At 42.7% G+C, this 22401-nt stretch overlaps 1 protein-coding gene across 5 annotated transcripts in view; it reads left to right on the top strand.

Moving 5' to 3' along the window:
• The first annotated feature begins 424 nt into the window (after nt 1-424).
• NTRK2 (neurotrophic receptor tyrosine kinase 2) overlaps nt 425-22401 on the top strand; it is a 442841-nt gene continuing 420864 nt past the window's right edge. Inside the window, exons 1-2 of one of the 5 annotated variants that reach the window (XM_060199493.1) lie at nt 425-517; nt 2182-2713. In XM_060199493.1, the coding sequence (XP_060055476.1) occupies nt 2502-2713 (212 nt within the window). In that variant the 5' untranslated portion in view covers nt 425-517; nt 2182-2501. Of the gene's footprint in view, nt 518-1334; nt 1688-2181; nt 2714-22401 lie in introns of those variants that run through there. The other 4 variants (XM_060199492.1, XM_060199491.1, XM_060199494.1 and 1 more) reach the window with 4 other exon arrangements.

Below are 22401 nucleotides of genomic sequence, written 5' to 3'. Positions count from 1 at the left end.
CTGGCCAGAGCTGTGCGGAGTTAGCCCAGCAGCGCTAGCGGCGTAGGGGCGCTCACGCCAAGGGCGCGCAGGTTGCGCATCTGGCGCCGGAACGCGCCTTGGCTCAGGGCGACAGGGAACTGGATGCTTGCGCGGTTATCTTTGCCCGCGCGGGGGCGCCAGAGCCCTCGCAAATGTCAGGCACTGCGGAGTATTTTCCCCCATTGCCTTTTAAATGACTGCGGAAAAAAAGACTCTCAGCCGCAAAAGGGAAGACGGATTCTCAGACCAGACTCACGAATGCCCCCCCCAGCCATCATTTAACTGCGCCTGCAGAACAGTTAAGGCCTGCCACCCGACCCTCCCGAACCGCCTCAAAGTGTCCCTATTGAGCACCCCCCCGCCCCCCCCACCTCCTCGCCTCCCCGCCTCCCCCAAAGGCTCTGCCCGATCCGGCTTGCCAATAGCTGGATGCGTGCTGTGGTCCGGGCAGCGCGGGCGCAGGGCAGGCGTTTGCGTACACGCGAAAACGCACAATGTACAGCGGGAGAGCCGGGGCTCGGGCCCGGCCTGGGGGTGGGCATCGCCACGAGCCAAGAGACGGTGGAGGCAGTGGCAACATCCCGCCAGGTTGTGAAAGAGAGAAAATGTCGCGGCGCCACATTTTCCGACAGGCCGGGGTTAGCGGGGCGCGTTTAGGGAACCCGATAGGCGATAAGCGCGTTCCCATCACCGCAGTTGCCTCTATTTCTTGGGTGTGTGGTGGCAAGACACGGCGGGGAAACAAAACCCCACGGAAAGAGCTAGAGATGCTTTTGGAGGTTCCCTTCCTTCTGTAAAAAGATAAAATGAGCACCAACGAGGAGACCCTCCGAAACCACAATATTCATATAGATGGCCCCGAAATGGGGGCAGGGGCGGGGGGCGGCTCTCCCCGGCTACGGAACGCACTTTCGGGTGTTTACAACATCGACGTGTTATTTATTTACTTATTTATTTATAAGGACACCTCGTCCTCCCTTTTAGGCAGGTGGGGAGAGAAGAACGCAGCCAAAAGGGAGAAAGGAAGGGAAGATTCCTATAAGAAGAACCAGCGCATTTTCCAGAGCCAAACCGAGCTCGTTTTCCATTTCAAAAATAAATGAAATAAATACACACTTAGGAGATAGACAGGCTCTGTCTGTGATCATAGAAGAGATCGCAGTGCGAATGAGGGCTCTGGAGGCGTCGAGAGGTGGAACGGTCCATCTCAGAGGCACCTGGCTGCACACACACACACACACACACACACACACACACGCGTGCGCGTCAACACAGCCGGGTTGTGCGTGTGCGCGCGTGTGTGAACTCCCACACGCTGCCGCTGTCTGCTCCCGGCCAGTGGCACCAGTGCCTCCCTCCTCTCAGCTCGCCCCCAGCTTCCCCTCCTCTCCCCGTCGCTTTTGTCTGGAGGGTGTTATGGGCTTGTGTGTGTGTGAGCGTATGTGTTTTTGGATTTCAGACTAATTTTCTGGAGTTTCTGCCCCTGCTCTGCGTCAGCCCTCACGTCACTTCGGCAGCAGTAGCAGAGGCGGCGGCGGCGGCGGCTCCCGGAATTGGGTTGGAGCAGGAGCCGGGCTCGCAGGCTCTCGCGCTCTCCGCGCTCAGTCCGGCTGCCGCAGGAGCCTGGAGCTGGCGCCGCCGGCTGTGGGGTAGGCGCCGAGCCCGGGTGAGCAGAGCGGATTGTGCCCTCCGCCGCCGCCGCGGCCCTCGCCGCCCCCCCCCCCCCAGGTGGACCGCACCGCGCCACCTGCCCGCGCCCCCAGTGCCCCGCGGCGGCGGCGGCGGATTCTGCAGCATCATTTGGGGCCCCGTCGCGGAGCCCTCTCCGCGCCCCCCTTTCCCAGGGTCCACCGCCTGGCCTGTGCCTTGGAATCCTGTTTCGGGGACCCTCGTCCTCTCCTTCCTCGATGTCAGACTCGGAGAGGGGGAGGGCGCACTGGTGACCCCGGGGGCGCAGTGCCCTCGGGGGTGGCGGGGGTGGGGCAAGTAGTTTATTTCTGGGGCCTGAGCTGGGATCCATCCAGTCACCATTTGATGGCTGGTGTGTCCAGGTGGGGTGGGGGGTGACGTGAGCGGGGGGGGGGGGGGAGAGTGTCTGCCCGGGTTTGTGTTGCGCCGGGTGCTGCGCTTAGTCTTAAGCGCCTGTCTGTCTGTTAGCAGCCCCGAGGTGCGTCCCGGATCCCCGAGAGCTGCCCGCGAGAAGCCTGTGCCCCGGAGAGCGCGGGGAGCGGCGCGGGCGGGAGCGGGGCGCTCAGGGCCATGCAGCGGCGAAGCTCGGAGCAGCGGTAGCGCCCCCTGTGAGCCGCCAGGAGATGCCCCGGCCACTGTGAGCCGCGCGCCGGCTGGGCTTGGACACGCTCCGCCGCCGCAGACACAGTCCACTCCACGCACCGGTGACCCAGCACACGCAGCGCAAGACACACCGGGGCGGCGTAGGGACACGTCCTCTGGCTGACTGGGGCTGGCACTGACAGCTGGGGATGTCGTCCTGGACGAGGTGGCATGGACCTGCCATGGCGCGGCTCTGGGGCTTCTGCTTGCTAGTTGTGGGCTTCTGGAGGGCAGCTCTCGCCTGCCCCACGTCCTGCAAATGCACTGTCTCCCGGATCTGGTGCACTAACCCTTCTCCTGGCATCGTGGCATTTCCGAGGTTGGATATCGATGATTCAGACCCTGAGAACATCACCGAAATGTGAGTCCCCCTGATGCTCTTCCTCGCCTTCTCTCCCTGATCCTAGGGCCTGGGCTGGCCAGGAGGGCCGTTTTGGTCATGAATGTTGTCTTAAGAGAAGTCAGAGAAGAGAGCTCTTGGGCTGGGCCATCTGTCACTTGCCTATCCATTTCACTGATTAGGAGTCAACAAGGGGAGAGGTATGACAGTATGAAATAAGCCACGCACATACATGTCAAATATGTAGAAATATATTCTTTGTGAGAAGCTATTTCCTATTCACTATACATTTCAGAGTCTCGCTGGCTGTGTGTTAGGCTTTCAACATGCAGTAAGTTAGTTTTGGACATTTTGTTTCCTAAGATGCTATGTGTATGTGGTTAGGAGAAGTTCCAGTAATATCCACTAGAAAGGAGATTAAAATAATTAACTTTCTGAAATTTGCTGATGGAGGTTAGAGTCTGCTCTTCTGACCATTTTTCTCTGAGGCTTAGGGTTCACCACTTTCTCTCTTCATTTTATATATCAGATTTTGCTTGGGAGATTGCATCTAGAGATGGCCTTGAAACGATCTGTAAGAGGAGAAGTTCTGAGTGTTGAAATGCTCAGGCTCACAAGAGAAAATGCGATCGCTGGAAGCATGAAAGCTTGCCCTGATTTAATTTGGACTTGACTTCCCAGAGATACAATTTTAAGACCATTTGGATTATGAATCATAATTTCCCATTGAATAATTTCCCCAGGACTAGGTGGGATGCTACAGAGGTATGGAACTGTGGTACATGTTGCCTTTAGATTGGACCCCTATATCTTGGAAATATTTGAACTTGTCCTGTTCTGGTGGAGAAGCAGATTATTTATCTCTGGTTCTTTCTGATGCCTTGTGACAAATACATGACCAAGGAGGAATTCACCAAGATTCCTGTCACCTCTATTAGAGGCGTGTGTGTGTGTGTGTGTGTGTGTGTGTGTGTGTGTTAGGGATTTTGCCAGATACATTTCATTAACATGAGATTTAGTTTCCCCCCACCCCAGAGGATTGTAAAGCAAAGTTTCTCCTGTTTCTCCCTATGGTGTTTGATACTAAGATAGGCACCTCTGAAAGTAAGGCTTGGGCTGTGGCCTTCCGGTTGGCGAGTGCGCATGCATGTTTTTCCCCCTCACAGAAAACGCACACCCAGTTTCTGCCACCAGAGACTGAGATAACCTGTTTTTTTTAAATGTAAGTAAGAGGCCTTCTCACTCTCTGTTGTTATACTACTGATGATGCTCATGTTAGAAGTCTCGGGCAGAAGGAAATGATAACAGAATAGAGGGGAACAGGCAGGCCTAGCAGAGCTGAGATGTGCCGAGAGGGAGAAGCCAATTCTCAGACTGGATCCATAATGCTCTGATCTCAATCTCTTTGGTAAGCATAGCAGCAGACAGGGCTGTAGAGGAAGGCTGGGTAGGGTCCCAACTGTGCTGGCTCTGGTCTGGGCTGGTTATAGTGTCTGTGGTCTTTTGACAGGATCTTTGACTTTTCTATGAGATGGATTGGTAGTCATCAGATAGAGGAGGCCTTGTGGGATTTAGAACCCTTCTGACTGTTTAGAGATATGGAGCACAGATACAGTTTGAGCTATCTATTGAAGAACCTCTGTATGGTTTACATGTTGTGTTTTTGTCTGTTTGTTTATCTTGATGCTCTGCATGAGGTAATAAGTATATAATAAAGGGGGAAATAAGATAGACTTAGTCATTTTCAGTTAAATACTTTTTTTTGTTTTAATATTCTTAAAGCCATAATCAGAGAGAAAGAAAAGTAGCCTCAATTTAAAAGAATATTATTTTAAGCCATAATGGCCTTGCTGTCTAATCTATATGAACTCAGTAGGTTTGAGCAGAGTTTTGATGTCAGTTCTCACAGTTGTCTTTATTTCTGGTGGTAGGCTTTTCTTTTCAGGGTTTGTAAACTTGAGCTTAAAAATAGTTATCAAAGTCTTTGTTGCGGTTATTCCCTCAATAGAAACACTCCCAATTTCTAGTCTTTTCTTTTTTTCTCTTTTGATTTTTTTTTTCCTTTTAATTTGGATACCCACTGAGATTGAGAGCTATGTAGGGAGAAGTGTTCAGCATGGAGAATAAGATTATTCTCATGAGTGAAGCTGATAGAAAAAGTATATTTCTCTGTTCTGTTTCTAAGCTTTGCTTGAGCCCAGCCAGTTTATGTTCTGGTGTCTTTATCTGTAAAATGTATCAAAATATTTTTTGGGAAGCACTTTATATAATAACTTTGAATTCTGCTGTTTTGATATCCAAATGACATTTGTGTATGAGTTTGTTTCACTCCCATCCATCTGTATTCTCTGCTTGATCAACTTCTAAATCCTTAGCCACTGGAAACCAGCTAGAGTTGGAGCCAAATAACACACTTTAAAAAACTTTGTTACCAGACCCAAGGGGGTCCTTAAGGTAATCCATTTTAAAGCTCCAGCTTAATGGCATTTAGCTAGAGGTACATATTGCTGTTTTTTTTAAAGGTAGGAAAAATATAAGTAAGTAAACTACAACTACAAGTTACTGAAAACAGTTCATTCTCTATTATTTTAAGCTAACAAGTTATTTCCAGGGTCATTGTTTGAACTTTCTTTATTAAAATATTTCCCATCATAGTACCTGTCTCTTGGATCACTTTCATGATCTTTATCAAGGTCTTTATCACTCACTGTAGATAAACATCACACCTGTCCCACATCACACTGCTGATGAAGTGTTAGTTCATGTTATTTGGAGGTGGTTAGATCAAAACATAACTAAGTTAAGTTAAAAAGCAAAACAAAACAAACAAATAGTGAGATTGTCACACAGAACTGGGTTTCCAAACCAAAGCCTGCTGTTGGAATTATGTAACAGACCACTTAAGACTCAGTTGTACGAAGTGCTAACTGTATTACAAAGAACAAGTTCTAGCTCATCCAAATGGTGAAAGACTTGGTCAAAATAGATCACACATTTAAAAAACTCTGTCGAGAGTCACAAAGCAGTGTGCACCATCTTAGCTGTTTTCAAGTGTACTATTTCGTAGTGTTATTGAAAGGGTATTGATATCACTGTATCACTGTAGTTCATGACGTTCAGTGATGTCTTTTATTTCTGAATCTCTTGAATGGCAGTTTCTGATTGTTCTGGGGGCACTATTTAGAGAGAGGTTTAATACCCCGCCCCCCAGTACAATAGAAATAGGAATTGCAGTTTCTGTTGCCAGGGTTCTTGTGTATAATTCATTACTGACCTGGTTAAGCTGCTGTAATGTTATGCCATTAATACATTGATTTGATGTTCTTATCTTAGTAAACTTTTCTGCTGTGATTAATCATCTCTCTTTCTACTCTTATATTCATAATAGCTCAGTGAAAGGCATCTGATTTTATCACTCTGATACTTACTTCTGAGTCCATCCTCTACTGGCGGTCCTAGAACTTTGAATGCTGTCAAGAACCACAGAGTAAATGTTGAATGTGGTTACATAAGCCACATTGGATTTGTTAATAAATAAGGCAATCTAATTTACATCATCCATTATTAATATAACTTACAAGCTGAAGTTGAAAGCATGCTGTCCTCCTCTTCATGAGGGTGTTTGCAGAAATCAGTTCAGCATGGCCAGTTTGAAGTCTTCTTAGTTGCCTCTCTCCAAGCTCTGTGTTATGGGAGATTTTTGTTTGTTCTGGGTAAAGCCTCTGAAAAGTTTCACGTTCCTCCACACCCTGCTTTTTCTGATGTTTTCCTCACCTTCCCCTCTGTATCATGTCTCACTGACTGTACTGGAAAACTTGTTTCCTTCCTTCCTTCCCCTTCTTTTTCTTCTTCTTTTTCTTCTCCTCCTTCTTCTCTTTCTCCTTCTCCTCCCCCCTCTCCCTCCCCCTCCCCTTCCTCTTTCTCCTCCTTCTCCTTCTTCTGAAAGTTGACATTCTATTATGGGAATTCAGAACACTGGCACCAAAAACCTGGGTGTTATGTTATTATAAGCCAGTAATGAGAAGTTAAATGATGTGAGCACCTCACCTCACCACTGAGTTTGGTTCTGCTTAAGTTCTTTCACTGTTTTTCACCCATAAACCTCTTTTTGTGTCTATTTCAATATTCCCTCTTTTTAAAAGATTTCATTTATTAATGAGAAAGATAGGGAGAAAGAACCAGATTTCATTCTAATACTTGTGCTGCCAGGGATTGAACTGAGGACATCATGCTTGAGAGTCCAGTGCTTTATCCAGTGTAACCACCTCCCAGACCATTTTATTTCAATATTCTCTTGTACAGTGTTGTTATTGTTAAGGCTGTCACCCATGTTTCACTGCTCTAGGCTGACTTCTTTATACAGAAAGACAGAGACAGACAGAAAGACACTATGTTATGGAAACTTTCCTTGGGCTCAGGCTTGACCTTGGATTGTGCCTATGACAAAGCAAGCCCACTATTCATTCGCATGAGCTATCTTCCTGTCCCTGTAGAGATGCATTCTAACTGGAGAGCGGGCTGGAGAGCTGGGAGTTGAGATCTCTTCTTACCTAGGGTCATGATATATATAGTATTTGATTATATCTAGGTCATAGAAATGTAAAATAGTGTTGTTTTTTTTTTTTAAAAAAAACTGGACAAGGGAAATGAATCTCTCCCTTTTCACTTTTTATTTAATTAATTTATTAAGCTGTTGGTAACAAACAAGTGCTCATCTTGCCTGTTAGGGAAAGGAATATCAAACTATTACACTAATATCACACTAATATTATAATCTCTGGTTAAATTTGCTGCTTCTCTAGAGAGCTTCCTGTAGGTTCTAAAACTTCAAGGTTTTAGATTTTCAGTCCTGAGGTTCTGGGGCCCCAGGGTCAGTCCCCAACATCATAATAATGCAGAGCTGAGCAGTGCTGTGGTTAAAAGCAAATGAACTATGGAGTAGAACACTGCATGGAAATTTCTGTCCACTAGAACTTTGTCAGTCTCCAGTTCCCCTTTATGCTTACAAATTCACTGGGTGATTTGAAGGAGAGATTATTTAGTTAGGGCCAACTTTTTTCTTATTTGATGTGCTTGTGAGAGAAAGGAAGAGAGAGAATAAAATTGAGCCTTAGATTATTCACAGTTGCTTGATTTTTTTTTTCATGATTTGCTTTTTTTTTTTTTTTCTTTTGCCTCCAGGGTTATCACTGGGACTCAGTGCCTGCACTATGAATCCACTGCTCCTGGAGGCTATTTTTTTCCCTTTTTTGTCTTTGTTGTTTATAGTTGTAGTTATTATTATTGTTGTTGTCATTGCCATCATTGTTGTTGGATAGGACAGAGAGAAATCAAGAGAGGAGAGGAAGACAGAGAGAGGGAGAGAAAGATAGACACCTACAGACCTTCTTCACTGCTTTTGAAGTGACTCCCCCACACACACTGCATGTGGGGAGATGGGAGGCTCGAACGAACCAGGATCCTTTCCCTGGTCCTTGTGCTTTGTGCTATGTGCACTTAACTCAGTGAGCCACCACCTGGCCCCCATGATTTACTTTTATAATCATCATTAGGAAAGTTTCACAGTTTGAAAGCACAAATCTCATTCCTTCTCTATCCCCAGTTGGCAAAGTGCTGGGTCCTGGTAATTTTAGTTCTAAAATTGACTGCTGATCCATCTCCATTTAAAAAAAGAGGGTGGGTGAAGGGGGCTAAGATTCCACATAATCAGGAAGCTCTTTCATCATTTACTTTGCTCTCTGGGCCCTCTGAAGTTCTGGGAAGTCCTAAGTATTGATCTGGGAGATGAAGTAGAGAATACTCTGGAATGTTAAAGCCCTGTAAAAAAAAAGTAGCACATAGTACTGAGTTAATAATTTTTATTATAGCCATCATGGTTATTTCTGTGGCCTGATGCCTGCATGACTAACCTACAACTCTCAGTGTTTACTTTTTTCTCCTCTAAATTTCTTTTGCTGATAGACACAGAGAGAATTTGAGAGGGGAGGGAGAGAGGGAGATGGAGAAATAATTTAAAAAAAAAAAACAACCTGAAACACTGCTTCACTATTCCTGAAGCTTCCCTCCTGCAGGTGGGCACCAGGGGCTTGAACTTGCACATGGGGACCTATTTACTTTACCAAGTGTGCTGCTGCCTGGCTCCCAGATTCTATAGCTTTTTATGCTAAGCTCATTTTCACTCCCATGAAGGATTCGTAGTTGAAGCACACTTATCCTCTCCTGCGTTCTTTTCTTCCTTTAACTTCTCACTGCTGCAAAATAGATCACTGAATATAGTGGATGAGCCAGTGAACAAGCTTATGGGGTGCTGATTCATCTTGAATGTCTTCTACCATTTGATGTGTTGCTTATAGCTTGTTCCCAGAGCACATCTGTGAGATATACCTCTGGTCTCATGCAAAACTTCTCCTTAGGTACCTGCCAGGCACTTCACAAACACCTGCTTATTGAAGTTTACGACCTCAGCCCAAAGTAGGAGGGAAGGTCTTGACAGCTCTGCGAGGCTCCCAAGTTGATTGGCTTACCCCAAGAATCCCATCAGATGTCTTGTTGAGGGCTATAGCTTTCAACCCTACTGGCCCAGATTGGGTCTCCAGAATCCAGGCCATTTTAGTAGCACTGTAGAAATTCTAACTAATCTTCACAGGTGAAAGGACACAGTGGTTAGAAGGGGTGGCCCAGGACTTCAGCTCATGTTTTTCTCTCTCCATCATATTCTGCTCCTTTGCAATGAGAGAAATAATTCATGTGCCCTTGGGAATCTGGTATCTTGAACAGAATAAAAATGCCATGATGCCACTTAAAACTCCCATTTTTATTGCAAATGTGGACTTATTGTTATTTAGTACCCCTTCTTTCCTGTAATCTCCCATTCTGGTAATTCCCTTTTTCTACACACACACACACACACACACACACACACACACACACACACACACACACACACACACACCTACCTACCTACCTACCTCTCTTTCTGTATTTTTCTATGAATGTGTTTATAAAACTCTACTATATGTGGTCCTTTGATAGTTACTCATCATGAGTTGTAAATTTTTTCACAGTAATTAAGGATTTTTTTTCCTTAAGCCACCCAGAATTTTAATTGTCTAAGTCATTCTGGATTTCTATCCATCAGAACCTGACTGGAGGCCTTCTCTAAAGAGAGGTTCAGGAGTGTTAGTACTTTGACTCTTTTTTTTTTTAATTTTATTTATTTATTCCCTTTTGTTGCCCTTGTTGTTTTACTGTTGTAGTTATTGTTGTTGTCGTTGTTGGATAGGACAGAGAGAAATGGAGAGAGGAGGGGAAGACAGAGAGGAGGAGAGAAAGATAGACACCTGCAGACCTGCTTCACTGCCTGTGAAGCGACTCCCCTGCAGGTGGGGAGCCGGGTTCGAACCGGGATCCTTATGCTGGTCCTTGTGCTTTGCGCCACCTGCGCTTAACCTGCTGCCCTACAGCCCGACTCCCACTTTGACTCTTTTTTTTAAACTGTTTTATTTTTATTATATTTTATTTCTCTTGTATAAAGACAGAGAAAATGAGAGGGAAGAGGGAGCTAGAAAGGGACAGAGAAAGAGAGACATCAGAAGCAGTACTTCACTGCTTGTGAGGCTTTCCCCCTGCAGGTGGGGATGGAGGACTTGAACACTGGCCCTTGTGCACTATAACGTGTGCTCTCAACTGAGAGTGATACCCACAGTACTTTAACTCTGCTAGCCAACTTGGCTACCCTGATGACCTATATTGACTATTTTATTTGACTAGTTATCCACATAAAAAAAGAAATAGTTTCAAGAGAGTTACTTTTGAAGAATTTGGCCATAATTTCATTCCACCCTAAAGATACTGAAATTTTGGTTCTTGGCCTTTGAACTGTAGTGAAATATACAAAGATAAGGTATTCTAAATGCTAGTTATTGTCACTGAAGTTGTCTCTATTCTGTGCGTCCCAGCTCCTTGCCATGGTGAGTCAGCTGAGAGCCCTGTGCCCAAGCTTTCTAACCACTGCTACTTCTGCTGCCCCTCTTCCTCCTCCCTCCTCCTTCTCTTCGCTTTCTCCTTCTTCATTTTTGCCTGTCAAATAAATTTATAATCTTTGTTTCTAATACATATATTTTATTTCAGTTTTATTAGTGACTTAATATTGATTTACAAAATTATAAGATAATGGGGGGGGGTATGATTTTGTACCATTCCCACCACCAGAGTTCTATATCCTCAGCCTCTCCATTGGAAGCTACAGTAGATCTCCCATGTTATTTCTATAACTATCTATGTTTATATATATATCTGCCCTTTATTCCACAGTCCTATCTTTTCTTCCTTTTTAAGTCACATCTACTCCTGTTACAACTATTACTACTACTGAATACCCTTCTTTTTTTCCTCTTCTCTCTCTGGATTCTGATGGAGTTGGAGTTCAGAGCCCTCTGGTTATCTTTCCCCTATCATTTCTTCCCCTCTGGGAGTATGAACCAACATTCTTTATGGAGTGCAGAAGGTGGGAGTTCTGGCTACTGTAATAGCTTACCTCTCTGGATGCTGGCAGGTCTATCCATACCCCTATCCTATTTCTATCTTTCCCTCATGGGGTGGAGGTAAGGTTCCAGAACACATTCATGAGGTCATCTGCCCTGGGAAGTCAGGATGGTATCATGATAGCATTTGAAACTTGGTGGCTAAAAGGCAGTAAGATAAAAAGCAGGACAAAATGATTAATGAACAGGAACCAAAAAGTAGGAATAGAACAATAGGGATCTTAGGGCGGAAAGAAGTAATTAATTAATTTTTTTTTTACTTTCTTTTAAAAGTATTTTATTTATTTTATTTTTTGAGAGATGCAGAGAGAGAAAGATACAGATAGAAACACCAGAACACTGCTCAGCTCTGGCTTATGGTGGTGTGAGGGAATTGAACCTGGAACTTCGGAGCCTCAAGCATGACAGTCTGTTTACATAACCATTATGCTATCTACCCCCACCCTAAAGTAATCCATTTTAAGTATGTTTATAAGAGCCCGTGACTTTCACAGTTTTTGCTTGAGTCTGATAGCTAACATGGAGTTGGATGAGAATATTGCCAGAGAAGATGGTGTCAGAGTTGAGAATAGAGCTATAAAATTGGATTTGGGCAGATAGTAGCTCCCAGTCTTGCTTCTTCTTCTCCCTCCCCTTCTTCTCTGCCTCCTCCCCATCCTCGTCCCCCTATTCCTCCTTCTCCTTTTAATAATTTATTTATTTATTGAATAAAGACAGTGGGAAATTGAGAGAGGGAGGGGAGAAGGAGAGACAAAGGGAGCTGCCTGTAGCACTGCTTCACCACTTTTGAAGCTTCCCTCCTGCAGGTGGGGACAGAGGACTTGAATCCTGGTTCTTATGTATTGCAATGTGTGCACCACAGCCTAGGCCCCTAACTATTGCTTCTTGTAGGGCTAGTGGCTATCCCTCACTGGCCTTGCTTACTCACCCCTGCAGAGTGTGTGAGGACTGGGGAGAGAGGTAAGCTAGAGTGTTTGACATGACAGTCTCTAGATCCTCTTGCAAGGTAGGGTACACACACACACACACACACACACACACACACACACACACACACACACTCTTACACTCCACCACCCACCAAACACACACACTTTTATACACAGACATACAAACTAACACATACACATATACACACTCAAGGAAATTTTTGTTGCAAAGACCTTTTAGCCAATGGTGAAGAAATCTTGGGTTGCAGGACGTGTTTGTGGGTCAACACCTATTTCCAATGGATCCTAGATTGTGAGGTTAACTAACAGGTCTGGTATAATTGAACGGGGCTAATGTCAGGAGTCTGGGGTTTATACACACTCTCTTAAAATATTAGAACCTCTTAAAATATCAGGTGAGATGTTCAGATGTTCATTGTATTTTTAAAGATTATTTGTGGGTAGCATAATGATGGTTATGCAAAAGACGTTTTTTTTTTTAATTGACCAATTTTTTTTGTTTTAATAGTACAGTAATTTTCCTTCCTTCCTTTCTTTCTATCTTCCTTCTTTCCTTTCTTCTTTTACAATAAAGCTGTCTTTTATTCACTTAACAGTTATTCATTGAACACCTATTTATATGCCAGATACTGTTTGGGGGACTGATTGCAACTGTGAATAAAGCAAAAAATTCTTGTTCACCTGGAGCTTATATTTTAATTCACTTAATTTAAATAATTAGCTCGTTATTGTGATATAATTAAGCTGTCAATTTGTTATCAGTCAGGGTTCTCCAGAGAAAAAAAATCCAACACATATATGTATGTACACACACACACACACACACACACACACACACACACACACAAAATCTAATTCAAGAAATTGGTTCATGGACTTTTATGAGTTAACAACCCTCAAAACTACAGAACAGAGATAACTAAAATGTATTGGGCAAACTAGCAGACTGGAAGCTCAAATAAGAATTGATACTCCCTTCTTGACAAAATTTCTCCAGAAACATCAATTTTGTTAAAGTTTTTCAAGTAATCTGATAAATTTCATCTACATTATTAATGGTAATCTCTTTTGCAAAAGACATTCATATATGAGGCATGGAGGTCCCAGGTTCAATTCCTAGTTTCACCATAAGCCAGAGCTGAGCAAAGATACCATTTTAAAAACAAGTATGTATTTTTTTAATTGTTTAAAAAAATTTACGAAAGAGAATGTGTGTGTGAAAGGGACTCTGACATATGGAAATGCCAGGAATTTGACCTTGGGGTCCTGAGTGTCTCAAGCGTGCAAGTCCTATACTCTAGGGCTGAACTAGGTCTCAGGCCTCTGGGCAAATCCTATTATCTGGGAACTGGAGGTTGGGACTTAGATCCTGTTTTGGAAAGGCCTGTGGCTGAGAAGCAGTTGGCCCCAGAGCTTTCCCTTAGAAAATTTTCCTCAATTTAGCACTTTCTACTTTCTCAACTGTCTCCCTTCTTCCTTCAAAGACTGGTTTGTATATTTAAAAAAATATTTATTTATTTCCCTGGCTCCCCACCCGCAGGGAGGTTGCTTCACAAGTGGTGAAGCAGGTCTGCAGGTGTCTATATTTCTCTCCCCCTCTCTCGCTCTCGATTTCTCTCTGTCCTATTCAACAACATCAGCAATAACAATAATAATAACAGCAACAAAGGCAACAAAAATGGGGAAAAATGGCCTCCACGAGCAGTGGATTCATAGTGCAGGCACCAAGAACCTGGAGGCAAAACAAAACAAGAAGAATAAAAAAAAAAATCATTAAATAAGAGAGAGATTTGAGAGAGTAAGGAGAGAAAAAACCAGAATATCACTTTGGCATGTGTCCTTCCCCTCCACCTCTTCATTCCATCCCTCCTCCCTTTTTAATTTTGTCTGCCTTCCTCCCTTCCTTCCTTCCTTCCTTCCTTCTTTCCTTCCTTCCTTCCTTTCTTCCTTCCTTCCTTCCTTCCACAAATATTCACTGGGGTCTGCTCTGTCATGCTATTTGAGATTTTGTTGGAAGAAATACTTATCATTTGTCTTCAACCATAAAATCTAGGAATATGAACACCAAATGAATACTTACACAACACTTTAATTTACTCCTCATCATTTTTACCTGGACTCCTGGAATTGCTTCCTACTTGACATCTTCACTTCTCTTCTTGTTCCTCTTTCTTGCCGCCCATATGCCATACTGTGCTGGAGTAGTTTGTTATGGAACTTAATCTTCCCACGTCTGAATTCCAAGTGCTCTGTGACTCCCTATGTCTCTTATAAAGACCAAAGTTATTATTATTTTTTATTATAAAATAAAAGTAGATTCTCATGTTATTGTTGTGCAAGGTGGTCAAAACTATCATGTGGACATGAATAACACAGATTGGCACAATAGTTGCTTTCTACAGCTGCAGATAAAGGCGAGCACATTATAACTGGAAGCTTGCTTGATGATCTTGGAATTAGAGCAGGGGCACTTAATCTGCATTTAGAATGTTAAATGACATTAAGCTAAGCTGGCCTCAGGCATCCATCTCCATAATGAGAGCCTTCACAAAGAGAATGCAGAAAGAACTTGAAGTACTTTGGCTGGGACCTGTATCCTCTGGTTGGACACTTCTTTTTCTCTCCTTTATTCACTGCCCAACACCAATTGTGATTGACACATTCTTTCTTTGGGAAGGTTAGTAGTGTCTTTAACCAAGCCTTCCTTAAGCCTAGTGCTTTTCTTTGAAGTAATTTTGCACATCTTTACTCTAAAATGTATTAAGTTTATTGTGTGAAATTTGATTTGATTAACAATTTGCTCTTTTTTTTTTAAAAAAAAAAGAATATTTTAAATTAGTAGTTTAATATTAATTTACAAAATTATCAGACAACAGGGGTACAATTCCACACTGTTCTTACCACCAGAGTTCCATGTCTGTATTCCCTCTGTGGGAAACTTCAGTGGCTCTTCCAAGGTCACAGGTATGCGTTGACTATTATTTCTATAACTGTCTATCTATATATACTTTTGCCCATTTTTTCCCCCTATGGTCCTGCCTTATCGTCCTTTCTAAGTCATGCCTATACCTGCCTCTACTTCCAAATATCCTTTCTTTTTTTTCTCCCTCTTCTGTTTCTAGGTCCTGATGGAATTGAGTTTTAGAGCTTTCTAGTCATCTTCCCCCTAACACTTCTCCCCCTTTGGTATTATGGGCCAGATTTCTTTTTGGGGTGCAGAAGGTGGGAATTCTGGCTCCTATAATTGCTTCTCTGCAGGACATGGATGTTGGCAGGTTGATCCATTCCAGTAGTCTGTTTCTATCCTTCCTTAGTGGGGCAGGGCTCTGGAGAGATGAGGTTCCAGGACACATTGATGAGGTCATCTGCCCAGGAAATTCATCATAGCACCTGCAACTTGTTATCAGTTTATGGGAGTTGGAAAGTTGACATCTCAGGCTTGACATTTCTGGATACAATTTGAAGCAAAAAGGCAGTCTTAGCATAAGGTGACATAGTGACACTGGTTGCATGTCCATGATTTTATTCAAAGGGAAAAGTTCCTAGAACTTGGATTATAGGGATATTCACAAGACATTTACGATTTTGAATTGCCAAGGAAGCACATCATTTTATTCTCTCACCCAGACTGGGTGTGCTTGTTTTTCTAAAGCCAGCCAATGCTATTTGTTATTAAATCTTTCTATCATTATCAATCATGTTCCTGGGAAATGTTGTTCAAATTCTGTAATTATTATCTAGGTTAGAAGTCTTTTAAAATATCCTTTTTACCCAGAGAACTGCTCACCTCTTGCTTAGGGTGGTGCTGGGGATTGAACCTGGGACATTTGGGGCCTCAGGAGTGAAAGCCTTTGCATAACCACTATGCTGTCTTCCCAATTCCTCCCCCCACCCCATTTAAGACTCATTTAATTTTTTAAAGGCCTTTATCAATTTGTTAAAATATTATTAATGATTTATTCATTTATATATGAGAATTAACGATTGATTCATTTATATATGAGAGTGAGGAAGAGAGAACCAGAGCACCATTGATATGTGGAGTGCCAAGGAATATATGCTTTGAGAGTTCAAGGTTTTATCCAGTGTTCTATCTCTCAGGTCACAGGCCTTATTAAATTTAATTCATTAATTTATTATTAATGAAAGAGTCAAAGCATTACTCTGGCATATGTGATGCCAAGGATCAAACTCTGGACCCCGTGTCTGTAGTTCTAACACTTTATTCACTGTACCATTTCCTAGACAATAAGATTTATTAATTAATGAGTGATGCAGGAGGTGGCACAATGCATAAACCTTGGATTTATCACACATTAGATATGAAGTGTTTATTTATTTTATTTTATTTTATTGTTATAGAGACAGAGAGGTAGAGAGACCAAATTTTCCTTCATTGTGGTGGGGGTCAGGTATGAACCAAGATCCAGTACATGACAAAGCAGCACACTATACAAATAAACTATTCTTCTTGGCGAAGAGGTCCCAAGCTTGATCTTTGACATTACAAATGCTCTAGAGTGATGCTGTTTATCTCTATTTTGTTATTAAACACACCTTTTTAGAAAGAAAATGTACCTTCTAAAGATAGAGTATGGACTAGATCTTGGAAATGAGAAGTAGCCCCAAGGTCCACAAGAGGCAGAAAATGTCTTTAATTAAAGAAAAGAAAATATATTAACAACTTGAATAGAAAAGTTAGCTAAAAGGACAGTACACCCTCCAGGAAGGAAGGGTAGACAGAAAGTAAGTCAGCCTAAAGTAGTTGGGGTTCTGGATTTTTGTTTTGTTTTATTTTATTTTATTTATAAAAAGGAAACACCCACAAAGCCATAGGATAAGAGGGGTACAACTCCACACAGTTCTCACCACCAGAACTCCGTATCCCATCTCCTCCCCTGATAGCTTTCCTATTCTTTAACCCTCTGGGAGTATGTACCCAAGGTCATTGTGGGATGCAGAAGGTGGAAGGTCTGGCTTCTGTAATTGCTTCCCCACTGAGCATGAGCATTGACAGGTAGATCCATACTCCCAGACTGCCTCTCTAGTTCCCTAGTTGGGCAGGGTTCTGGGGAGCTCAAGGACACATTGGTGGGGTTGTCTGTCCAGGGAAGTCTGGTTGTCATCATGCTAGCATCTGGAACCTGATGGCTGAAAAGAGAGTTAACATATAAAGCCAAACAATTTGTTGACTATTTATGAACCTAAAGGCTGGAGTAGTGCAGATGAAGAGTTGGGGGGCAGAGGTCCTAAGCTGAATATGGGTCCCAGATCACATTAAATCAATGGGGTTTACAGTCAACAATATTTATACACCTGTCCCATATTTGGGAGCTACTTTCCGCCCTGATCCAGTTTTTTGGTCCTTTTTTCCAGCCATAACATCATCTCCCCAGACAATAAGTTGGATCCACCTGCATATCAGATTTCAGGCTCAGGGGAAAAAAAAAAAACTAGATAGCCACAGGCCCTTTGGAATATAGTTAAAATATGTCTACTAGCTATCTACAAAAAACAAACAAACAAACAAACAAACAAAAAAACCCCAAACGGAGACCCCCCCAACTCTTCATCTGCACTACTCCAGCCTTTAGGGCTTCTGGATTTTCACAAGTTCACATTCTTTCCCCTCCCAACCCATTTATCCAAGATTGGCCAGTTTGTTACCAAATAATTCACAACCCCCTCTGGGTCTTCTAGGTTTTTACTGATGCCTGGAAGGATTTACTTAAACCTGAGAGTGGGTCAGTGATTATTGAAACCATTAGTGTGCTAAGATCTATTAGAAAAAGAATCAAGGGTTGGGGAGATAGCATAATGGATATGCAAAAGACTTTAAAGCCTGAGGCATTGAGCTCCCAGGTCATAGGCCTGAGCTGAGCATTGTTCTAGTATCTCTCATTAAATAAATGATTTAAAAAATCAAGGGTAAGTTTATTTAGAAAACTGTAGCAATCTTCCATACAATAAACAAACAAACAAACAAATAATAGCAGAGTGAAAGGGTGGGAAGCTAGGCAACTTTGCACTTCAAGGTATTTAGTCCCGCCCCTTGCTATTCCTATTTGGTTAGATTGTATTGACTCTTCTGAGTCTTCCTCGTAATTGGCTGCCTCGTAATTGGATTCTCTTTCATCATTGGCTTGCCGGGGGTGCAGGTGAAGCTGGGCGGGTCCTGCGACCTCGTGGTTGGGCTATCCTTCCATTGCTCCTGTGTACAGGTATGCCCTGAGCTGCCCGCTCTTTTCTTTCGTAAATGTGTGTCTTTCTGAACACTTGGGGTGGATGTCTGTCTCTTTTCACTTATCTTAACACTTTTCGGTTTTGTGCTGGCTAGTTCAGTCCTGGTGATTTGCAATGAAAGGGAATGGCCCCAGACCTCACCTGTGCACAGGCCTTTCAGTCATCTTTTTCTCATCATTGACTCTTGGCTCCTGGGCTCCGCCATGTTGGGTGTCTTGGGATAAACTCATAGACAGTGGGTAAAGACTGGTCCACACCTGTGATCCTGAGTGGCTACAAGGAATAAGGAAGCTGGTCACTTGCTTGTTTATACCCACTAAGACTAAAAAGAAAGCAATCTGCTTCTGCATGCCAGAGCAATGCATTTTAAGACTTTCGCATTTAATGCCTAAAATTAGTTACAGGCTCAACCTGACGCTGTTGACTGGCTACGGAAGAAGGGCAAACGCTAGAAGAAGAAGTTACTTGAAAACTGCTTTTGTAAAGGACCCAAGTAAAGCAGTTGACAGTGACTGGGTCGTCTATCAGGAATGCCGTCTTAATCCCTTTATTCTTTTTTTAAAAATGATATATGCATATTTACTTATTTAATGTTATTTATTTTTATTTATTTATTTATTTATTTTTGGATAAAGAGGAATTGAGAGAGGGGACAGGTGGTGGTGCACATGGTTGAACGCACACATTACAGTGCACAAGGACCCGGGTTCAAGCCCCTGGTCCCCACCTGCAGGGAGGAAGCTTCACGAATGGTGAAGCAGGGCTGCAGGTGTCTCTCTGTCTCTCTCTCCCTTCCCTCTTGATTTTTCTCTGTCTCTATCTTATAATTAAAAAAAGTTAAAAAATAAGTAAGAGGAATTGAGAGGCAAAGGAGAGACACCTGCATGCAGCACTGCGTGAAGTTTTCTTCCAGCTGGTAGGGACTGGGCCTTGAATCTGGGTCCTTGCACATAATAATGTATGTTCTCAAACAAGTGTCCCACCCACCATCTGACCTCTTAAAATAAACTTACTTATAAATGGGAAAGAGAGAGGAGGGAGGGAGGGAAGGAAGAGAGAGAGAGACGGAGAGAGAGAGAGAGAGATGACCCAGGAACTAAGCTCATGGCAGCAAAACAATATTTATTCATTTGAACACCCTGGAGTCGGGTGGTAGCACACCCGGTTAAGCCACGTGGTGCAAACCACAATGGCCAGTGTCAGCCTCCGGGTCTGCAAGCCCGCTCTCCTCCAGCTGGACACGGAAGAGGCAAGACAGAAACGGAAGTGGCTAGACAATACAGTACATGGTTAGGAAAGGGATGGAGAAATGCAGAGGGGGCCAGGAATAGTATGGACCTCCCCAGCAACTGTTGCTAGGGGTTTTAACTGGTAGGATTAATAATAAGGCAGGGAGGGTCTTGAGGGTAGAAAGAAGATAGATCAAAGGAATGGAATGAGTGGGGATCTTTCAGGCAAAACAATGATTATGTAGATAGGCCATAGTATCAGGAATGCAGGGTGCTTTGTGAGCCCTGCCAAGCTCAACCACATCCTCAGAGAGAGAGAGAGAGAGAGAGAGAGAGAGAAAGATCAGTCTGCCACATCCAATACCAGCACTTGAATTCAGGGTCTTATGCTTGAGACCCTGGTGCTTTATCCACTAATCCACTTCCTGGGATGCTTGTTTCTTTCTGGTGGTAGTCTATGATTTTTAACAATCCTGTGACCCTTGTCTCTCAGTCCCTCATATTTAACTATCCTCTACCATTCATGGAGGTTCCTTTGGTGCTGTCCATGGTGTTCCCATGTGTTGTCTGAGATCAAACCACACCTGACACAGAATTATTGTTTTATTTTTCTAGTCACATTTCTTATTTCTTTAGTGGAGTTTGTGTTGCAGATGTGACTAAGAAGCATGTTCTGCATATATAAAGAAGTCTGCCTTTTTTCTTTTCCCTTCCTTCCTGTTTTCCTTCACCTGAAGACTGCTCATCTCTGATGTGGTGAAGGGGACCTTGGAGCATACCATTATGCTGTCTTCCAGGCTCTGATATATTCTTCCTATTATATTTACTGTATTATGCTTTAAGTTTAAGCCTTATCTCAACCTGTACTTTATATTTACTTCTTTATTTTTTGTCAGAGTGCTGCTCCTCTCTGGCTAATGATGGTATCTAGGATTGAAGCTGGGATCTCTGGTGCTTCGAACATGAAAGTTTGTTTTGTAAACTGCTATGTTATTTCCCCAGGTTCATCCATCTGGATATATGTATTTTTTTGCATGTTGTGATGCTTTTATTTACCCAAAACATGATTTAGAGGCCAAATCCAGTAATCATCTATGCCATTTTCACCTGGCAAATTAATCAAAGCAGACCTCCCCAAGTTTCTGAGAGCTAGCTGATTATCTCCCATGCTCCTCTTTGGAAACAGATTAAGAGATAATATAACCTCTGGATTCTATTTTATTTATTTATTCCCTTTTTTTGCCCTTGTTTTTCTTTCTTATTGTCGTTGTTGCTGGATAGGACAGGGAGAAATGGAGAGAGGAAGGGAAGGCAGAGAGGGGGGAGAGAAAGACAGACAGCTGCAGACCTGCTTCACAGCCTGTGAAGTGACACTCTCTTGCAGGTGGGGAGCTGAGGGCTCGAACTGGGATCTTTAAGACAGCCCTTGCGCAAAGATTCAACAAGACAGGTGGATTCTGGCTCCAGAAGGAAGGAGGGTTGGGGTTTGGGGAGATATGGAAGGATGAATCCATGAAGAAAGATGCTGCAAATCTGGGGGAAAAGCATCATACCAGGGACAGCTGACCTCTAACAAACAAATCAGTCTAATGAGAAAGATTTGTGCATTTTCTGTCATGGAAGAGCTAATAATGGCTATCCTGGTGGATCAGTTGCTGTTTTCCCTCTGACTGCATTTATGGTGCTTGACTTTAAAAGTGATTCTGGTGTGAGGTTTCACAGGGGTTGTTAACTTAACTTTTTTTTTTTTTTTTTAAGAACTTCAGACATCAAATGTATAAGCAAATAGTGCGTCAGGTCCAGTTAGTTTACCATCTGCTATGTAACTTGCTTGCCTTTTGTAACAAAGATACTTTGGACTGACCTTGTGATTGTTCCAAGGGTCTTCCTTTATATTTACAATAATTAGCATTATCAGGTATCTTAGAAATGTTGATAGTGATTTGCAAAACTGATCATGAACAACTGATAGACATATGAGATTAGAAGGCTTTTAAAAATAGGGTGAGGAAGTCTATAGGTGAACAGATTGTGTTGGATAATCCAAAAAGATAATTATCTCTTGAGATAAATAACAGCTACTTTATTTATGTTTATACAGTGAAGTATGTTCATAATACACTTACAAATGAAAACAGTTTAGACTCCATATGTATTTTGAAAGTTAAATGTTTAAAAAGGAATGGGCTTTATGGAAGGAAAAAAAGTCTTATTTTGGGTTGTGTTATTGACTCTTATGGTAAGCCTAGCTGACCTTCTGGGATTTAACTTCTTAGACATCTCATTTGTTCTTTCAGAGAATTGCTCTCTCACCAATAAAATATGTCTTCTGGAGTTTAATAGCTTTGTGTCTTGAGAGTATATTGAGCCAGACTACCTTAGAATCCACTCAGTCATTACTTTTCTTTATATATATGTACAATTCAGAGGGCAATGGGTATTCTGTAGAGAGAGTCATATATTTTTTTCTGGTTGAAACTGAGGATAGGAATTGACTGTACATGCATGTATTTATGGTTTATTCACTCAGTCAAATATATATATATATATATATGTGTGTGTGTGTGTGTGTGTGTGTGTATGTATTTGTATACATGTCTATCTAATCTGTATATATTTGTTACCAGGGTTATAATTGGAACTCAGTGTCTTTGTGACTCTATTGCTCCTAGAGGCCATTTTTTTTTTCTCTTCCCAACTTCAGTATTTCTTTATTAGATGCTGACTTTTAAAATTTTTATTAG

This window comes from Erinaceus europaeus, chromosome 10 (genome assembly GCF_950295315.1).
Source record: "Erinaceus europaeus chromosome 10, mEriEur2.1, whole genome shotgun sequence".
NCBI lineage: Eukaryota > Metazoa > Chordata > Mammalia > Eulipotyphla > Erinaceidae > Erinaceus > Erinaceus europaeus.
The sequence above is the reverse complement of the archived record's forward strand: the minus strand, read 5'-3'. Positions and strand labels throughout refer to the sequence as shown.